The 23,707-nt window shown below is 42.9% G+C and overlaps 1 protein-coding gene across 1 annotated transcript; it reads right to left on the reverse strand.

Annotated features, from left to right (window-relative positions):
• Window positions 1-15,518: 15,518 nt before the first annotated feature.
• LOC125531894 (protein transport protein Sec61 subunit gamma-like) lies at window positions 15,519-15,954 on the reverse strand. The gene is made up of 2 exons (XM_087539484.1): window positions 15,719-15,954; window positions 15,519-15,634 (listed from the first exon to the last, which is right to left on the reverse strand). The coding sequence occupies exons 1-2, from the start codon at window positions 15,810-15,812 to the stop codon at window positions 15,519-15,521; spliced, it is 210 nt and encodes a 69-aa protein (XP_087395610.1). The 5' UTR covers window positions 15,813-15,954.
• Window positions 15,955-23,707: the final 7,753 nt, after the last annotated feature.

Raw genomic sequence — 23,707 nt, forward strand, 5'->3', positions numbered from 1 at the left:
ATTATTTGAAAACCTTTCGAAAAAAGTTCATGGATTACAAAAACAATCAGTGATTCTGAACAAAGTTCATGGAATTTGAAAAAAAGTTCATCAAATTTGAAAAAAGTTGATCAAATTTGAAAAACCTTCATCAATTTGGAAAAAGTCATCAATATTGAAAATAGTTGATGGGTTTCAAAAAACGTTCATGAATTTAAAAAAAAAGTTCATCAACTTGAAAAAAAAGTTCATTGATTTTTAGATAAGTACATGGAATTTTAAAGAGGTTTACCAAATTTGAAGAAACATTCATATTCGGTGAACTTTTTTTCGTTGAATTAGGAGAAGGTTCACAAAGTTGAAAAAAATTCAATTGATTTTGTAATAATAGTTCAGAAACTTGAAAAAAGTTCACCAAATTTGAAAAAAGTTCATGAATCTGGAAAAAGTTTGTGGATTTTGGAAAATAAGTTCATCGATTTTGAAGAAAAAAAGGTCTTCGATTAAAAATAAAAAATTATATAGGCTCTAAAGCTCTCGTGACCTAGTGAAAAAATAAAAGAAGATGATGAGTTTGAATCCCTGTGTGCACACCCTTTTTTGCTTCAGATTTGAATGGAAAAAATAATGCAAGACGGGCCGACCAAGCATGCCGCACGGGTGCGCGCCCGTTTGTGAAAATCGGAAAAACGGCGCAACGGGCCGCGTTTAGGATTTGCCCCTTGACCTCTGGGGCGATCTTGAAGGCGCGGTGGAATTGTTGTAGCGAGGTCATGTCCACTTGCTGGACTAGCAAGTGTCTGATGCTTATGAAGGAGTCCGCTAGGTGCTGGCTGGCACGAGATCCCGCTATTCAACGATGGCGCTCGGTCCCCTCGTCTGGGAGATCCTGGCGAGCGCGAGATAAAGAGCAACTTCGAGGAGGTCGCTGGAGAGGCTGAGTACGCCGCTAGCGCCTGCGAACTGCAAAAAATCTCAAGGCGGTTTATGCAAGATGTAAATGACTCCTGAGAGGGAACCTGATATAGTGTATGTGTATTTGCTTTTGTGAATGCATTTTTTTTTGTTTAGTATGGAGCGTCGTCCAGTTTTGCCTTGAGAATGACCCCCGATCAACCATGCCGTGAGCTCTGGTTTTGTGACGTAGGGAGCCCTGTTTGAGTCTGGCTTGCGCATGAGGTCGCAAACGCAAATGAAAGACATGTGGTGGTTGTTAGCCTGTTTTGACACCCAAAGTCACGCAGGTGTCGTGTACGCTGAAGTAGCCCCCGCGCAAGATTGAGTGGTCGGTGGATGCAACTTCTATGATGACTCGGGGAACTATGAATAATGATGTAGCCCCGAGCCCGACCAATAGAAGGATCTCTATGGCTCTACTCTGAACCTTACGACGGAGAGGTCAGTACACGGATGCCCCCTCTGAACCTTGCGACGGAGAAGTCAGTACAGGGATGTGCTTGTTATAGCAATCATTTATTTTATTTAGTCATGTTTTGAAATGTTGGGAGATTAAAGTCCATGCTCTGCTCACACACGCTTGAGGCAACCATGGTAGAGTCATCAAAGTGGCATCTCGATAAAGTGAGACACTATATTGTATATATATAATGTCTAATTAACCAAGCAATTCTTTTCTTAATGAATGCATGGATCCTATCGTTTCAAAAAGAAAAGAAAAACGTATGAACCGTCCAAAAGGAGGAGACCTGAATAGAAATGAGCGCCGTGCATCCTCAGATAACTGAATAAAAAAATTATGAGGACCTTTCAATAAAAGTAGTAGTATACGTGAGCGGCTGAAAAAATGGGGCGTGAAATCCTAAAATTTTGGATCTGAAAATATGGAAATGAGAACTATAAGGATTTTTTTTGTAAAATCACTTGAACTTGTGAGGGGCAAAAAAAGTGCAATCCCTTAAAAGTTGGTAGGGGTAAGGATCTGAAAAGATGGAAATGAAAATATGAGGACCTTTCGACAAAAATAGTAGTATACGTGAGGGGCTGAAAAGATAGCGCGTGAAATTCCTTAAATTTTGGATTAAGAACGGTAAAAAATTGCTAAAATTTTGGATCTGAAAATAAGAACGGTAAAAAAATGTTAATCGCGCATCCTCAGATAACTGAATAAAAAATTATGAGGACCTTTCAATAAAAATAGCAGTATACGTAAGGGGCTGAAAAGATGGGATGTGAAATCCTAAAATTTTGGATCTGAAAATATGGAAATGAGAACTGTAAGGACTTTTCTATTAAATTAGTTGAACTCATAATCACCAAAAAGTTGGTAGGGGTAAGGATCTGAAAAGATGAAAATGAAAATATGAGGACCTTTCAATAAAAATAGTAGTATACGAGAGGGGCTGAAAAGACGGCACGTGAAATGCGAAAATTTTGAATCTGAAAATAAGAATTAATTTAGAAGAATCAATAAATAAGAGAGATGGTTTGTGCGAGAAGCTAGAGAGGAGGCGGCGGTTTATTTTTTAAAATGTAAAAAATTGAAAAAAAATGTAAAATGTAACATAAAAAGCATTCATCCTGATGCATGCAGCAGCATGATATTTTTTCATAACATCCAATCACCGGGTGTCTCCAAAGGGACAACTATCGTAGCAGCGCGGGGCTTATAAGCTTGTCCCGCTCAACCTCGCTAGCCGATGTGGGACTAAAGGAACCAGCGTTTTGCGTGGCGACTGCCCAGCAAGCGATGCAGCTTCGATCCCCTGAGTTGTTGGCCAGTGCTATGCTAGGAATCATCCGGCGTGGCCGCGTGGGGATCAGCCGCCTCCCCATCCGCTCGATTGCCATGATCACGACGGAAACACCAGCTCGCTTTTCTCCTTGCACACCTCACATCCGCTCGCGCGTTCGTATTTCTGCCATGCTCCCGTCACGTATGTACTAGCGTCCCTGGCTTGTAGTGCCATGCAGTTGCGTGCAGCTTTGGAAGTGAAATGAAAGCCGCCCGGTGTAGTGATACGAGCTGCCTCGAAACCAGCGGCGGAGTGGCTACTGCGTATGATACGAGGGCCGACGCACTGTATGGTCAATACATCCAAACGAACGTCCGTTTTGTTCGGATTCTATCCGTTTGGATAGGGCAATGGAGTCGTATTTAAGCCTTTTCTAAGATGCAGTCGCCGTGCGGCCAACGCGCGCGACACGTCCTTTGGCCCCATCCTATCCGCCTTCATTTTCAAACGCCACCTTTCGAAAATAGCACGCCCTAGTTTAGGCCAGTGGCCCTAGTTCACGCCAGCGACAGAGCCAGCGGCCCTAGTTCACGCCGGTAACAGAGCCAGCGGCCTACACGTACTCGCCGGCAACACAGCCAGCGGCCTACATGTCCTCTCCTGCAACACAATCAACCTACAAAATGAATAATTTTGTCGCCGACAACATAGCCAACCTCCAAAATAAATGTGTTTCTCGCCGGCACACAGCCAGCGGCCGGCACTCATGCCAGCCTCCAAAAAAGAACGGCCATGGCCGGTCAGACGACCTAGTTCAGGCCGTCGGCGTCGAACATCTCCTTCCGCTTGGCCTCGAACCAGCTCCTCGTCTTCTCGCTCATCTTGGTCAAGTCCATGCTAATGATCGCAAGGGCCACCTCCTTTGCTTTGGTTGCGGCATTGGTGGCCTCGATGTCGAGCTGCCTCTGCCTGGCCGTGACATTGGCGGCCTCGATGTCGAGCTTCCTTTGCCGGGACGCCTCCTCCATGTCGATCTTCCTCTTCTTGGCCACCTCCTCCATCTCAAGCTTCTTCCTTTTGAGACATCATGCCGTGCAAGGTCTCATGCAAGGCCATGGATGACGCATCACGTATGTCGTCCACCTTGGAGTTGGTCTTGCCCCTCGGCCTCTTCAACGCCTCACCATCTCCACCGACAGCAAATGCGGCTGCCTTCTTGCCTCTCTTCCTTTGAAGTTCACAGTATTGATCTTTGAACTAATTGTTGATGAGCGTCCAACAATGCATAGTGAATGGCTTGTCATTGTGCCGGGCCTTGAATGGTTCCAAAGATTGAAATGCATACACCACATGATCAACAACAAATGAACATGCAAACATATACAAGGCCGAAGTCTCATGGCCGTAGCAAAGAAAGAACTAGGATGAGGAAACCATACCAAGTCCCCAATGCCGAGACCACTAATGGGCCGTGCTTCAATGCTCTCAAGTGCGGCACAATACTTGTTGCACTCTTGTTGCATGAACAACCACCTCTTTTGAATCGAGGTGATGCCACGGTTGCTCGTAATTTGGTAGGGCTCAAACATCTTTATTTCATGGAATGTTTTGTGGACTCTCGTCCAAAAAATAAGGCCCTTTTGTTGCGCGCCGGTCCTCGTCTTGTGAATATGAAGTAGTGCGAATGCTCTTCTTCCTCTTTTGTGCTTCCGCTCTTTGGGTGAGCTCCGATACGTCTTCAACGTATCTATAATTTTTGATTATTCCATGTTGTTTTATTATCAATCTTGGATGTTTTATAATCATTATATAGTCATTTTATATCATTTTTGGTACTAACCTATTGACATAGTGCCAAGTGCCAGTTGTGGTTTTCTGCATGTTCTTTACATCGCAGGAAATCAATATCAGATGGAGTCCAAATGCCACACCAATTTACGATGATTTTTATGGGCTAGAAGGAACACAACGGGCCCTGGTTGCACCTGGGGGGAGTCCCGAGGAGGGGACAACCCACCAGGGCACGCCAGGAGGCCCAAGCGCGCCCTGGTGGGTTGTTTTGCTCTATAAATACCCCAATATTCCAGAAACCCTGGAGGAGTCGATGGAATTTTCATCCAGCCGCCATAGTGTCCAGAACCACGAGATCCAATCTAGACACCATTACGGAGGGGTTCACCACTTACATTGGTGCCTCTCTGATGATGCGTGAGTAGTTCTTTGTAGACCTTCGGGTCCGTAGTTAGTAGCTAGATGGCTTCCTCTCTCTCTCTCTTGATTATTAATACAATGGTCTCTTGGAGATCCATATGATGTAAGTCTTTTGGCGGTGTGTTTGTTGGGATCTGATGAACTTCAAGTTTATGAGCAGTTATATCTTTTTATATCCATGAAAGTTATTTGAGTTATTTGATCTCTTATATGCGTGATCTCTTATAGCCTCGTATTTCTTCTCCGATATTTGGGTTTTGTTTGGCCAACTTGATCTATTTATCTTGCAATGGGAAGAGGTGCCCGGTAGTGGGTTCGATCTTACGGTGCTTGATCCCAGTGACAGAAAGGGAACCGACACGTATGTATCGTTGCTACTAAGGATAAAAAGACGGGATCCATCTCTGCCGCAATAGATAAACGGATCTTGTCTACATCATGTCATCGTTCTTATTGCATTACTCCGTTTTTCCATGAACTTAATACACTAGATGCATGCTAGATAGCAGTCGATGTGGAATAATAGTAGTAGATGCAGGCAGGATTCGGTCTACTAATTTTGGACGTGATGCCTATGTAATGATCATTGTCTGGATATCGTTATGATTATTCAAAGTTCTATCAATTGCCCAACAGTAATTTGTTCACCCACTATTTGCTATTTTTCTCGAGAGAAGCCACTAGTGAAACTTACGGCCCCCGGGTCTTCTTTCTCATATATTTGCCTTGCGATCTACTTTTTCCTTGCGTTTATTTTCAGATCTATTAAACCAAAAAAATACAAAAATACCTTGCTGCAATTTGTTTGTTCCGCGATCTATTTATCCCATCTACAAATTTACCTCACGTCCTTTGCCCATCTTGAGGCACCGTACCCTGAAAGGGATTGACGACCCCTTTAACACGTCGGGTTGCGAGATGTTGTTGTGTGCAGGGGCTGTTTACGTTGTGTTGCTTGGTTTTCCTACTGGATCGATAACCTTGGTTTCATATCTGAGGGAAATACCTACCACCGTTGTGCTACATCATCCCTTCCTCTTTGGGGAAATACCAGCGTAGCTTCAAGCGACATCAAAAGGAATTTCTGGCGTCGTTGCCGGGGAGGATCTTCAAAATAACCAGGTTCCTAATCACAAATGTCATCTCCTTGCAATTTACCTTATTCACCATTTACCTCTCATTTTCCTCTCCCCCACTTCACAAAAATTTGCTGTTTTTATTCGCCTGCTTTTTCGTTCGCCATTTTCTCGTCAGATCTCTTCTTTGCTTATGTGCCATGTATCTTCTATTTGCTTGCATCTTTGCTTGCTGAATATCTCTTGATATGGATCCTCATCCACTTGCTAATCCTTTTAAGAGATCCAATTATCATGAACAAATTGCTAGTGATTTGCATACACTAGATTATATTTATGAAGTTTTACTTGAGATTCGTGAATCTGAAAATTGTGATGAAGGAATTTATGAAGTGATTGATGATAACTCTTTGAATGAAAAGCATGATTGCAATGATTTTATCATAAATACTATTAATGTCAATTGTGCTAATAATATACAAAACTCCAAACTTGGGGATGCTAATTTTGCTATGTCTACTACTTGTTGCAATGATCATGATTGGGGTGATTCTTCGTATGATCTTGAAAATTTATTGAAGCCCCGTGATGAATATGAGATTGATAATAGTGTTTGCAATAATATTGAAAGTGGGTTTGGAAGAGTGTCAACTTTAGATCCCACTACTTTGGAGAATGTTCCATCTTAAGAAATTTTTGATAAAAGTGGGTTTGGAGAGGTCATGACTTTAGTTAATGTTAATCCCACTATTTTGGAAGAGTGTCAACTTTGCATGCATATGGATCATGTAGAAAATATGTTATGTGATAGCTATATTGTTGAATTTGAATATGATTCCACATATAATTATTATGAGAGAGGGAAATATGGTTGTGGAAATCTTCATGTCACTAAGTTACTTCTTTTTATGTTGAGATTGCTATTATTTCTTTCTTCTTCCTTGTATATGCTAGATCTTGCTTGTCTTGCTATTTTTTTCTTATAAAATTCATATGCATAGGAAGTATGCTAGAGTTAAATTTTTTGCCATATGCTACATGATGCTCTCTTCATATTTCAATTATTATCTTTTATGTGAGCATCATTGAAATATTATGCCTAGCTAGGGGCGTAAAACTATAGCGCTTGTTGGGAGGCAACCCAATGAATAAAATTTATTTTTGCTTTTTTGCTTGCTGTTCTTGTGTGTTAGCACAACTATGCTACTGTTATGATTGTGTTTTTTGTGTTTTAATTAGTGTTTGTGCCAAGTAAAGCCTTTAGGATCTTCTGGGTGATAGTTGTTTGATCTTGCTGAAAAAGACAGAAACTTTGCGCTCACGAAAAAAATTCTCATAAATCACAGAAAAGAGCTTTTGCCCTGATTCATTTTGCAGAAGATTAATATACAAATTATGCTGGTCTTCCGAATTTTGTAGAATTTTCGGAGTTACAGAAGTAATCGAAAGTCCATATTACTACACACTATTCTGTTTTGACAGATTCTGTTTTCTTTGAGTTGTGTGCTTATTTTGATGGCTCTATGGTTTTCTTTAATGAGTTTTTGCCATAGAAAAGTTAGAATACAGTAGATATAATACAAAAACAAAATAAGAATTGGTTTGACACAACACTTATAGTAGTGATTTACTTTCTTTTACTAACGAATCTTGATGACCCACAAGTATAGGGGATCAATTGTAGTCTCTTTCGATAAGTAAGAGTGTCGAACCCAACAAGGAGCTAAAGGTAGAACAAATATTCCCTCAAGTTCTATCGACCACGGATACAACTCTACGCACGCTTGACGTTCGCTTTACCTAGAACAAGTATGAAACTAGAAATACTTTGTAGGTGTAATGGGATAAGTTTGCAAGAATATAAATAGCACGTAAATAAAATCTAGGGGCTGTTTAGATAAAGACACAATAAAGTTAGTATAGCGAGTGTGGAAAAGTGGTGGTAGGAGTTGTGAAATTGTCCCTAAGCAATTGACTACTTTACTAGACCGATAGCAAATTTTATGTGGGAGAGGCCACTGCTAGCATGTCATCCCTAACTTGGAATTCTATGCACTTATGATTGAAACTATTAGCAAGCATCCGCAACTACTAATGTTCAAGAAGTTCACCGTGTATTTGAATTTTTTTGACTATGTATTCAAATAAGTGTTCAAAACTTTTATTTAGAAAGTATGTGCATCATGTACTTAGATAATAGTGAACAAAGAAAAACCATTGAAAAAAGAACGAAGCAAAGAAAACTGAAGGAAAAAGGAAAATCAGAAAGAAAAGAAAAACTGTCAAAAACCGACATAGAACCAAGAAAGGCAAAGAAAACAAAGAAACCAAGAAAGAAACGACGAAACCCATTATATAGAGAAGAAGAAAAATAGAAATCAATGAAAACCGGTGAAAAAAATGGTATAACGAAGAAGAAAAAGAAAATCGGTGAAGAAATAGAAACAGAAAAAACAAAAGAAAACACGACACCAAATAGTGAAAACCGAAAAAAACCAGAGAACAATCGGCCCAAACAGTAAAAAGTAGAGCAAAAAAACGCAGAGAGGAAAAACAACAAACGATCTCCTATAGTGATGGGCTGGCCCGGTCACGCCATGCTAAAGGTGAGGAGAGGCTACTATCTCGCTTTAGGCGAGATATAGATTGCGCACTCTAAACAGGCCATTATGATCGTACGCATGTGTGTATTACAATCGCACGGGCCGCACTAATGGGCCAGCCCCTCAGCCTTATAGTGTAGCAGCAAGTAGGACGTCCTTGTAGTGATGATTTTTTTGGTGTTCTACTAGTTTGTGGTAGGTTTGTTGTTTTCAGTTCATTTTTATGTTGGAATTTTCAAAAAATACGACAAATTATTTTTTTAATGTTAATGAATTTTGAGATTATTTTTTGAGAAAACCTTTTTTTCAAGAAGTTCCAATTTTTTTTGGAAGACGATAATAGTATTTTTTGCAATTGCTAGCATTTTATAAATTGCAATTTTTTTAGTTTTTCTTGACCAATCTTAATAAATTTGGTTGAATTTGTGATTACTTTTTAAATGCAAATAGTTTTTGGAAAATTATTGAAAAATATAATTTTAGTTTTTAAAAATATATAACAAAAATAAAGTCGGAATAATAATAATAATAATAATAATAATAATAATAATAATAATAATAATAATAATAATAATAATAATAATAATAATAATAATAATAATGCACTTAATGTGTGGAATATGGCAGACATGCCCCGATAAAGGGCAAGACCTGACATGTGTTGTATGATGTTGTATGTTGAGTGCAGAAAGACTTCCAGAAAGAACATAAGAAGGGGCTCGACACTTCATGTGCAAACCTGACTTGTTCCCTATCAAAACCTTGATCATTGGTTTGGTTTCTATGCAGTATGTGTGACTGCTTTCTTGAAACATTATCAACATTTTACCACACCCTCTAAGGGCAATATGATGGCACCGTTTGAATTTTCATGAATTATAACTGTGATAATCCGCATGTCAGCGACCTACTCTTGCCCCCCCTGTATGGACCTCATACCCTTTGATTGCACGAGGCCTAGGCATGGACTAAATACCTAATCTAGGAATTTCCAACCCATTTTTGGCCATGATTTCATCTGACCAGAGTTCATTTTTTGAATTTGTAGCAATAAAGCCAAATAAGCATATTAAATGTCTGAAATATGGCAGATGGGCCTCGTAAAAAGCCAGTATGTAACATATCGCATGTCATGGTGTCTGTTGAGTGCATACATACTTTCAACGCCAATGGAGGAATGGGCTCAACACTTTGCAAGCAAACCCGAGCCATTCCCGCTCAATATGTTGTCCTTCCTAGTAGATGGGGTTTCTACGCAATGTGAGTGGCCGATTTAAAAACTCTATAAAATTTTACCACACCCCTTGGTCATATGATGACACCGTGCTAGGTCTTGTGACTTTTTGTGCCCATTTGAATTTTCATGAATTATAGATACAATAACCCGCATGTCCGTGACCTAGTCATGCCCCCTCCCTGTGTATGGGTCTCCGATACTTTGGTTGCACAAGGCCTAGGCATGGACTAAAGACCTAAGCTAGGAATGTCCAACTCATATCTGGCCATGATTTTATGTCCCGAGTTCAATTTTTGAATTTTTTACATTAAAACCCTAGAAATGCACTTAATGTCCTGCATATGGCAGATGGGCCCCGAAAAATGTCAAAGAACGGGCATGTGTCATGTCATGGTGTGTGTTGGCCGCAGGAAAACTTTCAAGGCCAACAGAGGAAGGGGCCAGACACTTCGCATGCAAATATCACCGTTCCCTCTCCAAACCTTGATCCTTCTTGGGAGATGGTTTGGTTCCTATGTAATGCACGTGGCCGATTTCTCAAAACATTCTCAAAAGTTTACCATACCTTCTATGGGCCTATGATGACACCATGCCAGGTCTCATGACTTTCTGGGCCCGCTTGAATTGTTGTGAAGTATAACAACAATAACACACATGTTGGCACCCTAGTCTTGCCCCCCCGGGGTGCATGTGCTTAATATCCTTTGGTTGCACAAGGCATAGGAATGTACTAAATACCTAATCTAGGAATTTCCAACCATTTATGGATATGATTTCATGTGGCTGTAGTTCAGATTTTGAATTTACAGCACTGAAACCTTATAAATGAATCAATGTCTGGAATATAGTGGACGCGCCATGAACAAGTATAGGACCTAGCATGATACTTTGCGTGCTAACATGACCCGTTTCCTTTTGAAACCTAGTCCTGTTTCTACGCAGTCTACGTGAATTCTTTTGCAAAATTCTCTCCATTTTTACCACACCCCCTATGAGCCATACGATAACACCATGCCAGATAACCTGGTTTTATAGCTTGGTATGAATTTCCATGAATAAAAATGGTAATGACATGCATGTTGGCGATCTAGTCTCCCCATTGGTGTATGGGCCTCCTATCATTTGGCCGCACTAGGCCTATACTTGTACTAAAGACCTACTAAGGTAGGACTTTTTGCCCGTTTCGAGCCTTGATTTCACGCGACCGCAATTAGGTTTGTCGGCCCAGAAGGTCTTACAAGAAAGAAAGAGGTAAAACAAAGAAACAAATAACTTAGTAAAATAAAGTAGTGAGAACAAAATGAAAACAAACAACAAGCATATTAAGAAATGAAAAAAATAATGACAAAGAAAACAAAGAAACAGAAAAAATGAGATTTGTTGAGTGCCCTATATATATCTCACACTTGGCAAACATTGTCTTTGCAGAGTTCCTGGAAGCTCTCGGCAAAGCTCCTAGCGGAATTTTCACGCCCGCTCGCCTTCTTCTCCATCATTATATTTCCGTGCGGCCGCCACTTTGTGACCTACCCTACATCACCGCTGTCCCGTCCCTGCCCCCCATCGTCATCGTGCCCATTCCTCTCGCCACCATCGCCACCTCCTCCTCCATCGCTCCATTCTCGTTTTCCCCACCGCCGCTGCCACCGAACCATGTGTCACTACATCATGCGCCCTACCGCCACAACACCTGATGTTTCCACACCCACAAGCGTCCGTCCTCCTGGGCGCATGACTTTGCCACCTCTCACCTTCACCACCGCACTCTCACATCCACCATTGCTCGTGAAGATGGAGATAAGTGCGAGACGGTAGGAGTTGCTGGAGGCATATTGGGAGGCAATACCGTTAAATTGGCTAAGATGAAAGAGATCTGATCCTGGTTTCCCAATGTGGAGGAATGGTGAAGGAGTCGATGAGTGTGGCCATGTGTACTACGCTAGCGGGGCAGCTGGTGCGGCAGATGATTCCTGACAATTGGACCATTTCCATGGAAACCCTTCTCTAGGCAATTGACGAGGCGGAGTTTGAGGATCCCATACAGTGATATGGAGGTCGATGTGATGGCGATGGTGCAACCGGTACCTATGCCAAGCTGCAAGGATATGCCGCTAGAGGTGGACGCCTATGTGCAGGCTTACCGCTCTTCTAGGCGACGGTGGCTCACTGCGCATAGACTGTAGTTGCCGCCTTTTGTAGGTTGCTATCGTAGTATATGCCTGTTGTAGCTGTTGAGGGTACGACTTGTGGATACCCTAGTTTGCAAGTAGCAAGAACTCCTGTTATTTTGGTTATAAGACTTGCTATATCTATCCATTGTTATATATGAAGGATCATGTATGTGGATATATACCTTAGATGCAACGGTTTCTTCAGTTAAACATGCTGTCATATGTGAAGTATTAGACATGTTGAATTACCATATCTATCTATTTCAAGGATTTTTAGTAATTAAATTAAGAAAAACAATGGTGGGAGCTTTGCTGAGTGTTACACTTGACAAAGGTAGTAAATGTGTTTACCAAGTTCCTGTCTATGAATATTGGAAAACACTTCCTGCATTATAAAAAAGAAAATGATAAATATTTTCTAGTGTCCGTTTGTCGACGCTCAGCAAAACCGGGCCAACTGCATAGGGTGGGCCCATTGGCCAGATCTTCGTTGAGTACACCCCGGAAATGGCCTTGTTGTACCTCACTCCCGTCTTCAATGGGGTCTGCTCTTTTTTTAGGAGATCAATCAGCTAAATTTGTTAAAACAATGCACTACAACAAATATGTCAACTTGTGACCACCACTATTGGTCACTGAATGGTCACAAATTTCCATTTGTGACCTTTTTGTGACCAAAAACATAAGGTCAAAAGCTGGCCGTCATAAACTGACTATAGCGACCTTTCTTCTGGAATGGTCGAAGACGTTTATGACCAAAATACGTCTACTGTGGCGTTTTGGTCACTAGCAACCTCCCCAGGCCACGTAGGCATCCAGCGTGGCAATCTGATGTGGCACAAGATTCAGCCCGGTCCAATTCGATTTTCTACATGGGCCTAGCCCAACAATTCAGCCTATTTGTGTTTTTTTTTCTGTCTGTCAATTTTTGGTTGGGTTCATGGGCCAAGTCCAATATTGCAGCCTTTTTATTGTTGGGTTGTGGCCTTTTTGTCTAAACGAATTTAGTTTTTCTTTTTTCCCAAAAGAAGGGTCCACTAGTCAGATGGGTCCCAGTTGTCAGGTTCTATTAAAGTGGGACCCTTTTGGTAGCATCATATTATTCAGATTACAATTTGACAATTTGACAGAAATAAATAACCATGTTTAAATAAGAACAGACAGAAAACACAAGTAATATTTCAAATAACAACAGCGAGAATCAATCACAGTCATACAAATATACTGGGCTCCTTCTGTCATGACACAGTTATAACACAGATACAAATACAATCAGTCACATAGATATAGGGACAATCACAATGAGAATTGACAATCAGCACAAACTGGGCTCCTGCTCCAGTCAGATGAAACTGTATGCATGACTAACTACGCGACCATAGTCGACTAGGCTACCTTCGCTACACTAGGACAGCAATAGAACTATCATCATGCCTTCGGCCGTCGCCCTGTTACATGAATCAGAAGAGAAGAATCAAAACACTGGAGCCAATATATTATGAACAGAACATTCAAAAAAAGGACAAGTTCTTTAGAAAGATAACACAAATTCAGCTAATAAAATGATTTTTGTCCCCAGATAGTTAAGACGATATACTCATTCATACAAGGTGACGCAAGAAAATAGAGCACTTTACTCATAGCATGCAGAGTATCATTATTAAGTTCATAGGGTTTATAGTGCTTGGACTTATTAGAGTGGTAGCATATCATCATATACATCCGTATGTTGTAGCCCATTTGAAATGTCTAGAAAGACCTATATTTAGGAATGGAGAGAGTAGAATGTAGCATGCGATAAAACCAAAGGATTAGCCAACAATAAAAGAAGGCACTTAATTAGTTCATTACATTTAGTTAAAACTGCTTCTATGAAGCGCAGGGCTAAACCATTTAGTTAACACAGCAAGAAGTGCCAAGGAGCATAGTATAGTACTGCACTAAAAGCACCAAGAATCTTCTGGACCAACAACAGAAACAACCAAGAAGCACTCATTTTTCAATTCATAGGGCTAAAAATATATTTATCAGAATGGCACTGAAATCAACCTCTTTATCTATCATCACAAGGTCAGTATGCTTGATAGGCCCATTATGAGTTGCCCTACGGTAATGCCGCAGATGAGACAGAGGACGCACACATTGCTGTAGGCATTGGCAAGACAGGAACCAACAAAATGGTGCTTGCCATCTGCAAGGAGCAAGCAGAATACCAAAAAGGTTAGGAAAACAATATAGAATGATAAAACAAAGAAGAGATGCACCCACTCATTAGAGAAGTAGCATACCCAAAAAATGTGAAGCACAAATGGCCACCAAGAAAGCATATTGTTGTATACATTGACAAGATAGGAACCAACAAAATGCAACAGACTAAAACCAAACTTTATACAGCAGGGAATGATTTACAATAACCAAAAGATTTTGCACAACAAGCAGTAAATAGGTAGTAGATATTAACACCCATGACATAGGACCAGCATAAAAAAAGAGCATCGGTGTAGAACAGGCATATAATCAGTGTAGTCAGCAAAAGATAGGGGGAAGAGAAATTGAAAAACCCAGAAAGAGCATTCATATATGAGGCACTAAGCTGTATGAACCAAAAGACTATTGACATCAGCTAGCAAAGAAATGGCAGTTGGCACCACACATATCGGACAACCACATGAAACAGATAGAACAGACTGGTCGGCCATAGCTAACATGGTAAATAGAATAATGCACATATTGTAGAAGACACCACCAGCATGGATTCTAAGAAATGGATTGGAAGAGCTCAGGAAACACAATGTTCCTGGTGTGAGAATCAGTAGTACCATCTTCATTTTCAATCAGGATTTTCAAAGCCTTTTTGAGGTCACACGCGACACTGCTACATAAAGCTGGCCATGCGTGAACACAGGTGCATTAAAGTATAGATCAACACTGCATAACACGTGTCCTACAATATTTTGACTCCTACCTATTTTCTTATTTTACAAAAGCTTGCCATGCGTGTATAGATCAACTTTATATTGTGAATACATAAAGCTGGCCATGCGTGAACATAGGTGCATTAAAGAATGAAGAATACATCGACACATAGCACGAACCATGGACAAACATTGGTATGTAACCTGTCTACTCAGTAGGTGCCAATTTAGATGCACTGAATCGACACCAACTTGGGCGAACTGGTGGTATGTGCAGAAACAGCGAAACATTGCAAAAGCTCCTCTCTTCCCAAATTGTGTGGTGAGGAACCAGCCTATGCCCCCAATTCGTCATGCGGAGGCAACTAGCGGCAATGACTTAAGCATGACCCCAGTTCCCCACAGCTGATTACCCTTGACTCATCCGAATTCTCCTAACAAGGTAGAAATTGGCAGGTCTATTTGGAGGAAAAAAGGATCTACTAAAATCTAGCTTACTAAATATTGGTCAGATCGCAGGACTGTGCGTGCACACCGCAGATCCAACAGATCACAGCGCGAGACAACAGGACCCAAGTCTAACTAAACCGTGCAAACAAGAGGGAGACGGGATCGGAGGAGACGCGTTCGCACCTAGCCGGAGCCGACGATGATGTTGTTGATGGGGATGAAGATGAGCTTGACGAAGAAGCTGACGAACCCCATGACGAGGAATCCGATCACCGTCCGCGCCGCCACCTTGATGAACTCTGCGCGCCCAATCAGCGTTAGATCTGGCGAAAGAGGAAAACAAACCGGATCTAGACGAGCAGGCGTGAGTCTTTGGTCCTTACCCTTGCGGTCGGGCTTGTGGCAGCGCTTGACGAGGCGGACACTGTCCTTGGAAAACTCGCGGAGGGGGTCCACCACGGAGTCGACGGCGTCCATGGCTGCTGCCGGCGGGAAGGCGAGATCTCCGAGCCGCCGCCGACGACGAGGTCGCGCGCGTGAGGGGAAGGGAGGGGGGAAGCCAACGGGCGAATGGTGTGCTGTTTGGATTTGTGCTCTGGATCTGCGAGGAGGGGAGGAGGAGGCCCGGCGGCGAGCTATGGTGGGAGGATGTGGTCTGAATCGGGGAGAAGGGGGCGGGGGCAACGACGGCGGCGGGAATGGATCTCCTCGCCGCGGCGGGATGGGGAAGGAAGGGGCAGCGACGGGGGGCCGTCGTCGTTGGTCGTTGCAGGTCAAGAGCAGCAGCGCTTGGGGGGAGGCCGGCGGCGGGGTAGGAGTTGGGACGGCGGAGAGGGAGGTCTGGGTCGGGGAGGGAGATCTGGGTCGGGGAGAGGGAGGCGGCGCCGCACGGATCGGGGAGAGGGAGAGGGAGGGGAGTGTGCTGCACGATGCTAGGGTTTGGTTGGCCAGCGTGTGTTTAGGAGACGTTGGATCTGTATGGTGTGGACGGCTCAGATCAGCTTAGGGGGGTGATCCGTGGGAAGGGAGGTTCTGCCTTCTGATTGGTCCAAGAAATGTGTCAATTTGGAACAGGCATAACAAATTAAAAAAAAATCAAAAAAAATGCAAAACCTTCGCGTTGTGTCGTCATATGTGTCCAAGTTCCTAGGAAAAATAACAAACTTGTAATACGGCAATTATTATAAAAAAGTGTTCTCAGAAACGAGCTATCACATGTGGAAATCAATGGCTTTCAAGCCAAATGATCACTCTTATGGCCACATTCATGGCATAGTTTGTTCAAATGATCTCATATTGTGCACAAGGGTGCATATTGGAATGGCAAACAATGTTGCCTAAGGAAGTTTTCATTTTCTTTGGACGAAAAAAACATTTTCCATTTTTTGAGTGCCCAAAAGGAGGTTTTTTTGTGAAGGACCTCCCAAATAATTGTTGCAAAATTGGACCAAATCATTTTTCTAAAATACTAGGCCATATTTAATGCACAATTGACAAAATGGTTGGGTGTAAAAAGTTTTGATCCACCTCTCGTGAAAAAGACAAATTCCCGCCGATTCAGCTGGAAGCAGGTCAAATTTGAACTGTAGCTGCCTCATAGTTTGCTCTTTAATTTTTCCAAAAATCATTTCTAGGTACATAAGTATCTATTTTATCAGAGAAACACCAAAAAAATTCCAAGATTCAACCACTAGCTAGGAACGGTCATTCCCGCTGTTTTGACCGCATTATGAAACGGGCATAAAAAATTCAAGAAAAATCAAAAAATTGGAAAACCTTCGCATTATGTCATTATATGTGGCCAAGTTCCCAGGAAAAATAATAACTTGTAATACGACAATTATTTTAAAAAAGTGTTCTCAGAAACGAGCTATCACGTGTGGAGATCAATGGCTTTCAAGCCAAATGATCAATCTTATGGCCAGATTCATGGCATAGTTTGCTTAAATGATCTCATATTGTGCACAAGGGTGCATATTGGAATGGCAAACAATGTTGCCTAAGGAAGTTTTCATTTTCTTTGGACGAAAAAAACATTTTCCATTTTTCGAGTGCCTAAAAGGAGGTTTTTTTGTGAAGGAACTACCAAATAATTGTTGCAAAAATGGACCAAATCAATTTTATAAAATACTAAGCCATGTTTAATGCACAATTGACCAAATGGTTGGGTGTAAAAAGTTTTGATCCACCTCTCATGAAAAAGACAAATTTTCGCTGATTCTGGTGGAAGCGGGTCAAATTTGAACTGTAGCTGCCTTGTAGTTTGCTCTTTATTTTTTCCAAAAATCATTTCTAGGTACATAAGTATCTATTTAATCATAGAAACACCAAAAAAATTCCAAGATTCAACCACTAGCTAAGAACGGTCATTCCCGCCGTTTTGACCTTATTTTGAAACGGGCATAAAAAATTCAAAAAAAATCAAAAAATTGGGAAACCTTCGCATTGTGTCATTATATGTGGCCAAGTTCCTAGGAAAAATAACAAACTTGCAATACGGAAATTATTTTAAAAAAGTGTTCTAAAAAACGAGCTATCACGTGTGGAGATCAATGGCTTTCAAGCCAAATGATCAATCTTATGGCCACGTTCATGGCATAATTTGTTCAAATGATCCCATATTGTGCAAAAGGGTGTATATTGGAATGGCAAACAATGTTGCCTAAGGAAGTTTTCATTTTCTTTGGACGAAAAAACCATTTTCCATTTTTCGAGTGCCCAAAAGGAGGTTTTGTGAAGGACCTCCCAAATAATTGTCGTAAAATTGGACCAAATCATTTTTATAAAATACTAGGCCATATTTAATGCACAATTGACAAAATTGTTGGGCGTCAAAAGTTTTGATCCACCGCTGGTGGAAAAGACAAATTCCCGACGATTCAGTAGGAAGCGGGTCAAATTTGAACTGCAGCTGCCTCATAGTTTACTATTTATTTTTTACAAAAATCATTTATAGTTACATAAGTACCTATTTAATCATAAATACATGGTTTGATGGCGATACGTCGAGATTTGGGCGGTGGCCAAGGCCCCCAACTCTAGAGCACGTAAACTCGCATGCCCGACGCGTGGTCACCGCGTGACCGTGGCGTTGCCATGTGTTCTGGGCAGCCTAGGCATGTCTAGTGGGTTGGGCACTCCCCAGGTAGGTTCTAGGAAGAAAATTACAACATAAGATTCTCACGAGGAGACCGATCGATGCTCAAACATGAATTAGCAGCCAAGTGTTTAATTACGGGAAATGCACATGGCCAATGGGCGTGAGTTTTTCCTGAGGATGATCATCGACTAAGAGGAATGTCTTCGGAAATTTTCAGATCAAAAGGAGGATCCTAGGTGGTACTTGCTTTGCAAAGTACCACACTGGACAGAAATATGAATGTTGAAGCTGGGCTCAAAATAATGAATGGATTTAGCTGAAATTTGGTGTAGGATGGTTATTTGGGCATTGGAAAGCACCGTAGAAAATTGATACCATTCGGACATGCCAAAGTGGTAGTTCCTTCACAATGCTCTTCTATGGACAGAAACTTGGGAAAACTAGTGAGAGAAATTGGATGAATGAAATGAGCTCAAATTTGGTGTAGGTAAGTTACATAGGTATGGTTATGCCTTGGTAGATTTTCAGATCATTTGGGTAAGCCTAGCTAGTACTTACTTCACAAAGCTTCTCTCGAGGTAGAAACTTTGAAAATTTCCTGAGAAAGATTGACTAGGAAAATGGAGCTGAATATTATCATGTGGCAATGATTTGGGTATGGAAGAGTGCCCAAAGAGTTTGAGGTTAATAGGAGGGGTCTAGATAACACTTGCTTTGCAACGTGCCAATTTGGCCATAAAATATAAATTGAACCTGGGCTCACATAGATAATTTGCCTGAGCTGCAATTTGGAGGAGGGTGATAATTTGGGCATATGAAGAAACTGTATAAATTTCATGTCATTTGGATATATAAAAAAGTTACTTCCTTCACAATGCTTCTAGGTGGACAAAAACTTTGGAAATTTGCCGAGGAAGATTTGCTAGGCAAGTGGAGCTGAATTTTGTCATGCGGTAATGATTTGGATAAGAAAGAGTGCCCAAAAATTCCGAGGGCAATCAAGAATATATAAATAGCACTTCCTTCATAAAGTGCTGTCGTGAAAAAATGAATATTGTTGAATTAGTTTTGAACTAGGCAAGGAAGGATTTTTACATATTTGATGAAGATATGACCTAAAGAATTTATGAGATTTTTTTGGGAATTTTGGGAATGACAGAAATATAGGTTGCTTCACAACCTAGGGCAAAAACTGCCACGTGGACATGACACATAGGCAAAACTGATGAGGTGGCGCCTAGTCATAGCAACCCATCACAATTTACAAGGTTATGACCATCTATATTGGTCATGATCAGCTAGAAATAAGGCAGCAGACCAGTGCTATCTGCTTTATGACTATTCCGTGTAAGGAAATTACGACCTTTCTGACCAAAATGGTCATTATAGTTTAGGTTTTGGAGCCCCCCGAACAACTTTTGACCAATTGGTCTGAAATGGTCATAGATCTATGACCAATTCTTCCAGGGTCACTAACAGAAGGTCACAAGTTGACATATTTCTTGTAGTGATGCCCCGGTAAAAAGGTTGCAAAAGGTCGTTCATTCTTACTCGAAGTTGCACTTAGGTGCTGCCGTTTTAGAGCTAGGCGATATTCTCTGTGTAAACCAGCCACAAGCCCATGTTCCATTTTAGGTTCATGAATTTGGAATAGGTCCTTCGTGTGACACACTTAGTCGGAATTGAATTTTCTCGCCTTTCGACTATCGGTCCGTCAGTCCACGGCGCCCTCATCGCCCATGCACTCGGCAGATTGACACCTTAGCAAAGTTCCAGCGCTTCACCGAGTAAATTTTCCCCGCACTCGGCAAAGATGCTCGTTTGCCGAGTTTTGCATCGCTGATGAGTTAATTTTTTTACCATATACTTGGCTTTTGGTTGCTTTGCCGAGTTCTGGATAAAAGGAACTTATCAATCAATTGGGCATCGGGCAAACTTGGCGATTCTAGTAGTTTATCCTCGTGGGGGTGGTGGTCTTATGTGGAGCTATTTGGCTATCTAGGTACGTACGATGTGGTATTTTACACAAAGAAAATTTGGTCTCATTTGCATGTCATACATGTATGTACGCGTTGGATTCATACATGATCTGTTCTAAAGAGACTGGAGGACACTGAGTTCATTACATGAGTATTTTTCGGCTGGAGTATACAACTAGGGCTGTTTTTACTCATTAAGGATGTTGGTTAGTCCGCAGATGGGCCCTCCATCACCCTAGCTACTATTGTTCACTATTTTAAACCACATCACCATGTTCTTTTTACCTTTTTTTTGTTTGAGTGTGTTGGGCTATGTGGATCTAGTTATGGAAAGGCCGAGTGTACACCCAATGCTTTTGCATCACCTTGATGCACCGATCAAATGAATTTATTTATCAAGAAAATTTCTTCGCACATGATTTTTAAAATTTAAAACCCCAAAGTGGTTTCATGGTACAAGCTGCTTAGAATATCAATACCTTTTGGCCTCAGGCCGTGCATTGCGATCGGGGGCAACGGCAGCCACGTTAGCGCTGACAAATCCCGCCGATAGGGGGTCTGTGGTGGAGGTCACCTATGCGGTGTCCCCCAATCGGATATGGGTCCTCCCTCTCCCATTGACGGACATCTGATGGAGGTGTGAAAGAGACCAGAGGAAGGAAAACAAGGCCCTGTCCAGCTTCAAAGTTTTCTAGTGGAACATGGGTGGGCCTTGGGCTCTCAACATCTAAACTAGCCTAGCGACGATGATCAACAAGAGATTGATGTCAGTCAAAACCCGCGATATTGCCTCTATAGCTAGATCAAGAATTTTCGACACACGCGTGTTGTGACCTTGTTAAAGGTGTTGGCTCGAAGCTCTCTGGGAATGAAAATCTTATGTTCGACCTTTGCTTGAACTCGTTAATATTGGCGCATGTGCCATGATCCCTTCTCTTGAAACCTTTGTCTAGAGGAGTATTTATGTAAGCCGACTCGCTTGATATCAACACTTGTCTTTGCTTACCATAGTGGAATAATCAATAATAGTACTATGTGACTGTGTGCGTAACATGTGATTGTGTGCAGACGCAAAGGCTGGACAAATTTGGGGAAAACACACGAATAAACCCACCCCTTACCCCAGCCGCGTCACTCCCGTGAGCGACGGCGGGGGGGGGGGGGGGGGGGGTGAAATACAATTTTTTCCACCACTTTGCAATTGCAAGAAAAAAGAGGAATCTGGGGGATCCCTAGCCGCCGGCAAATGCCACCTCCTCTCCCTCGCATCTCCTCTCTGCTGCCAACCTCGCGCCGTCGGGCAAAGCCCGATCGTTGACAGCGGCGGCATGACCTCCTATCCCCCCACTCATAGCGTTGGTGCGGACCTGTAGCACGCGGCGACATGGCACCTCCAGAGGGCGCGACGGGGTCGCGGGGATCTTGCCGGGATGTAGAGGGCCTCGCGGTGTTGGCTCCCACCTGGGGCGGCAACGGTGGTTAGGGCTGGGCTCTGCCGACATCTGGCGCATGGAGTCTGCGGGTGGTGGAGGTGGATTAATCCGGGCGGCTTGGCTGCTTGTATGCACGAGGCTGGTAGCCGGAGGTTATAGCGTTGCTGGCTACCGCATGTGGCCGGCGACCGGTCGTTGCTACATGAATGACTGTTGTGCGTGTCCCGTGGCTGGTGGCCTAAGGTAGTGTGGTTCTGTCCTGGTGCTGGTTTGTGCTTTTGGCGACCATGTTCCAGTAGGCGGCATAGGGTGGTGGCGGTGATCTCCCTTCTCCTGGGTCCATGCTGACGGTGGCGGTTGACCTAGGGCCCACGCAAGGGCAAACCAGATCTGGGCCCAAGGCGAGTTGGAACTATCGCTCTAGGTAGACGAGATTGGGCTCCGTCCGGGTGGTGCCTGTGGCTGGGAAGGTCCCTCTCCCACGGGTGTGGTAGTCAATGGCGGTGGTCTAGACACCGCTTTCTGTTGAGAAGATAGGTGCCAAAGGCCACAAACTTGGCATCGGTCAAGCTTGCTTGACGGCAGCAGTCGATAGTCACAGTGTTGTGTCTCCACCGGTCCACCGGGACCGCCTAGGGACGCAGGTGCGGACGCCTCCTACAGTGGAGGTGTCAACCCCGATCCCATGGCTGATGCAGGGCAAGGAGTGAAAGGAGCCGTCTTTTACTCCTCCTATCGTGGTTGGTGCATTTGATGTGGGAGAGTGGTAGTGTCTCGGACGTGGATGCTGGGGCGGCAGCCCCGGATGGCGGTCCACATATTTGGCTTTCCAGCAGGCACCATGGCGAGGTGGTGACTTCCCCTCTTGGCCGTGTGAGCGGCGAGATGTATAGCGAAGGGTGGCTTGATCGCGCTCTTTGTCATTTGCATTGGTGGCGCCCCAATCCGGATCTAGTGATATGGTATCACCAAGCTTGTCTTAGAGTCCTCGTGGTGACACTAGGGAGTTGTAGAGCGAAAGCTTCGCGCCTTGTTGCCCCTATGTCGGCAACGCTCGTGGACGCCATTATCTTCTTGAAGAAGTCGTCATTGTGCTTCTCTCCGTGTCAGGGTTTCGGTTGAAGACCTTAGTTCATGCTGGACTCGGCAGCGATGATACTTTCTCCCTTGCGAGGGTGTTGTCGTGGAACCTAGGTGTTTAGGGCTTTGCGTGGCATTGTACTCCGATCTTTCTATGTTATCTTATAGTCACGTGCGTCTTGAGTGCTCCGATTATCTTGGGATCGGCAGTGTTTGAGGGCCACCTCACCTCGACGTATCGTTGGCCCGCGTACAATGATCGGTCGGCGCTTTATATATAAAGCGGGCGAAAGCCCGTTTCGAGTAAATGCTGGAAGTGCTATCATCCTTTTAAAAAATGTATAAGACAATATCTGTATTTCCATATTCGAATATAATCACCCAAATCTTTAGACAATGTCTGCAGTGACTAGTTTTTTTTCCTTTGAGGCAAGTCTCAGGTGACTAGTGAATGTCCAAAAAAGGCCTAAGACGACAAAGCATTAAGAATCGAAGAAAAAATATACGTAGTATAAAAAGTGAAAAGGCCCACGTATATTGTACAGTACTCCTGCGGCGTCCTGTCCCGACCAACCGGCCCAAATATCGGAACGGTGCCCTAGGTCTGACACAGAGAGTGTATATTCACTGGTGGAGTACATATATAGGGCATCCAAATTTCGATCGAGGTCTCACGCCGCCAGCCCCCATTCCATTCCCGTCTCTCTTTCCCCGGCCGCCGCTCTGTCCTCTCCTGAAACTCACGCCGTCGGCCGTCTCTCTGACCTCTCCTTCCACGCC

This window comes from Triticum urartu, chromosome 2A (assembly GCF_056163025.1).
Source record: "Triticum urartu cultivar PI428250 chromosome 2A, HENAU_Tu73, whole genome shotgun sequence".
NCBI classification, from domain to species: Eukaryota; Viridiplantae; Streptophyta; class Magnoliopsida; order Poales; family Poaceae; genus Triticum; species Triticum urartu.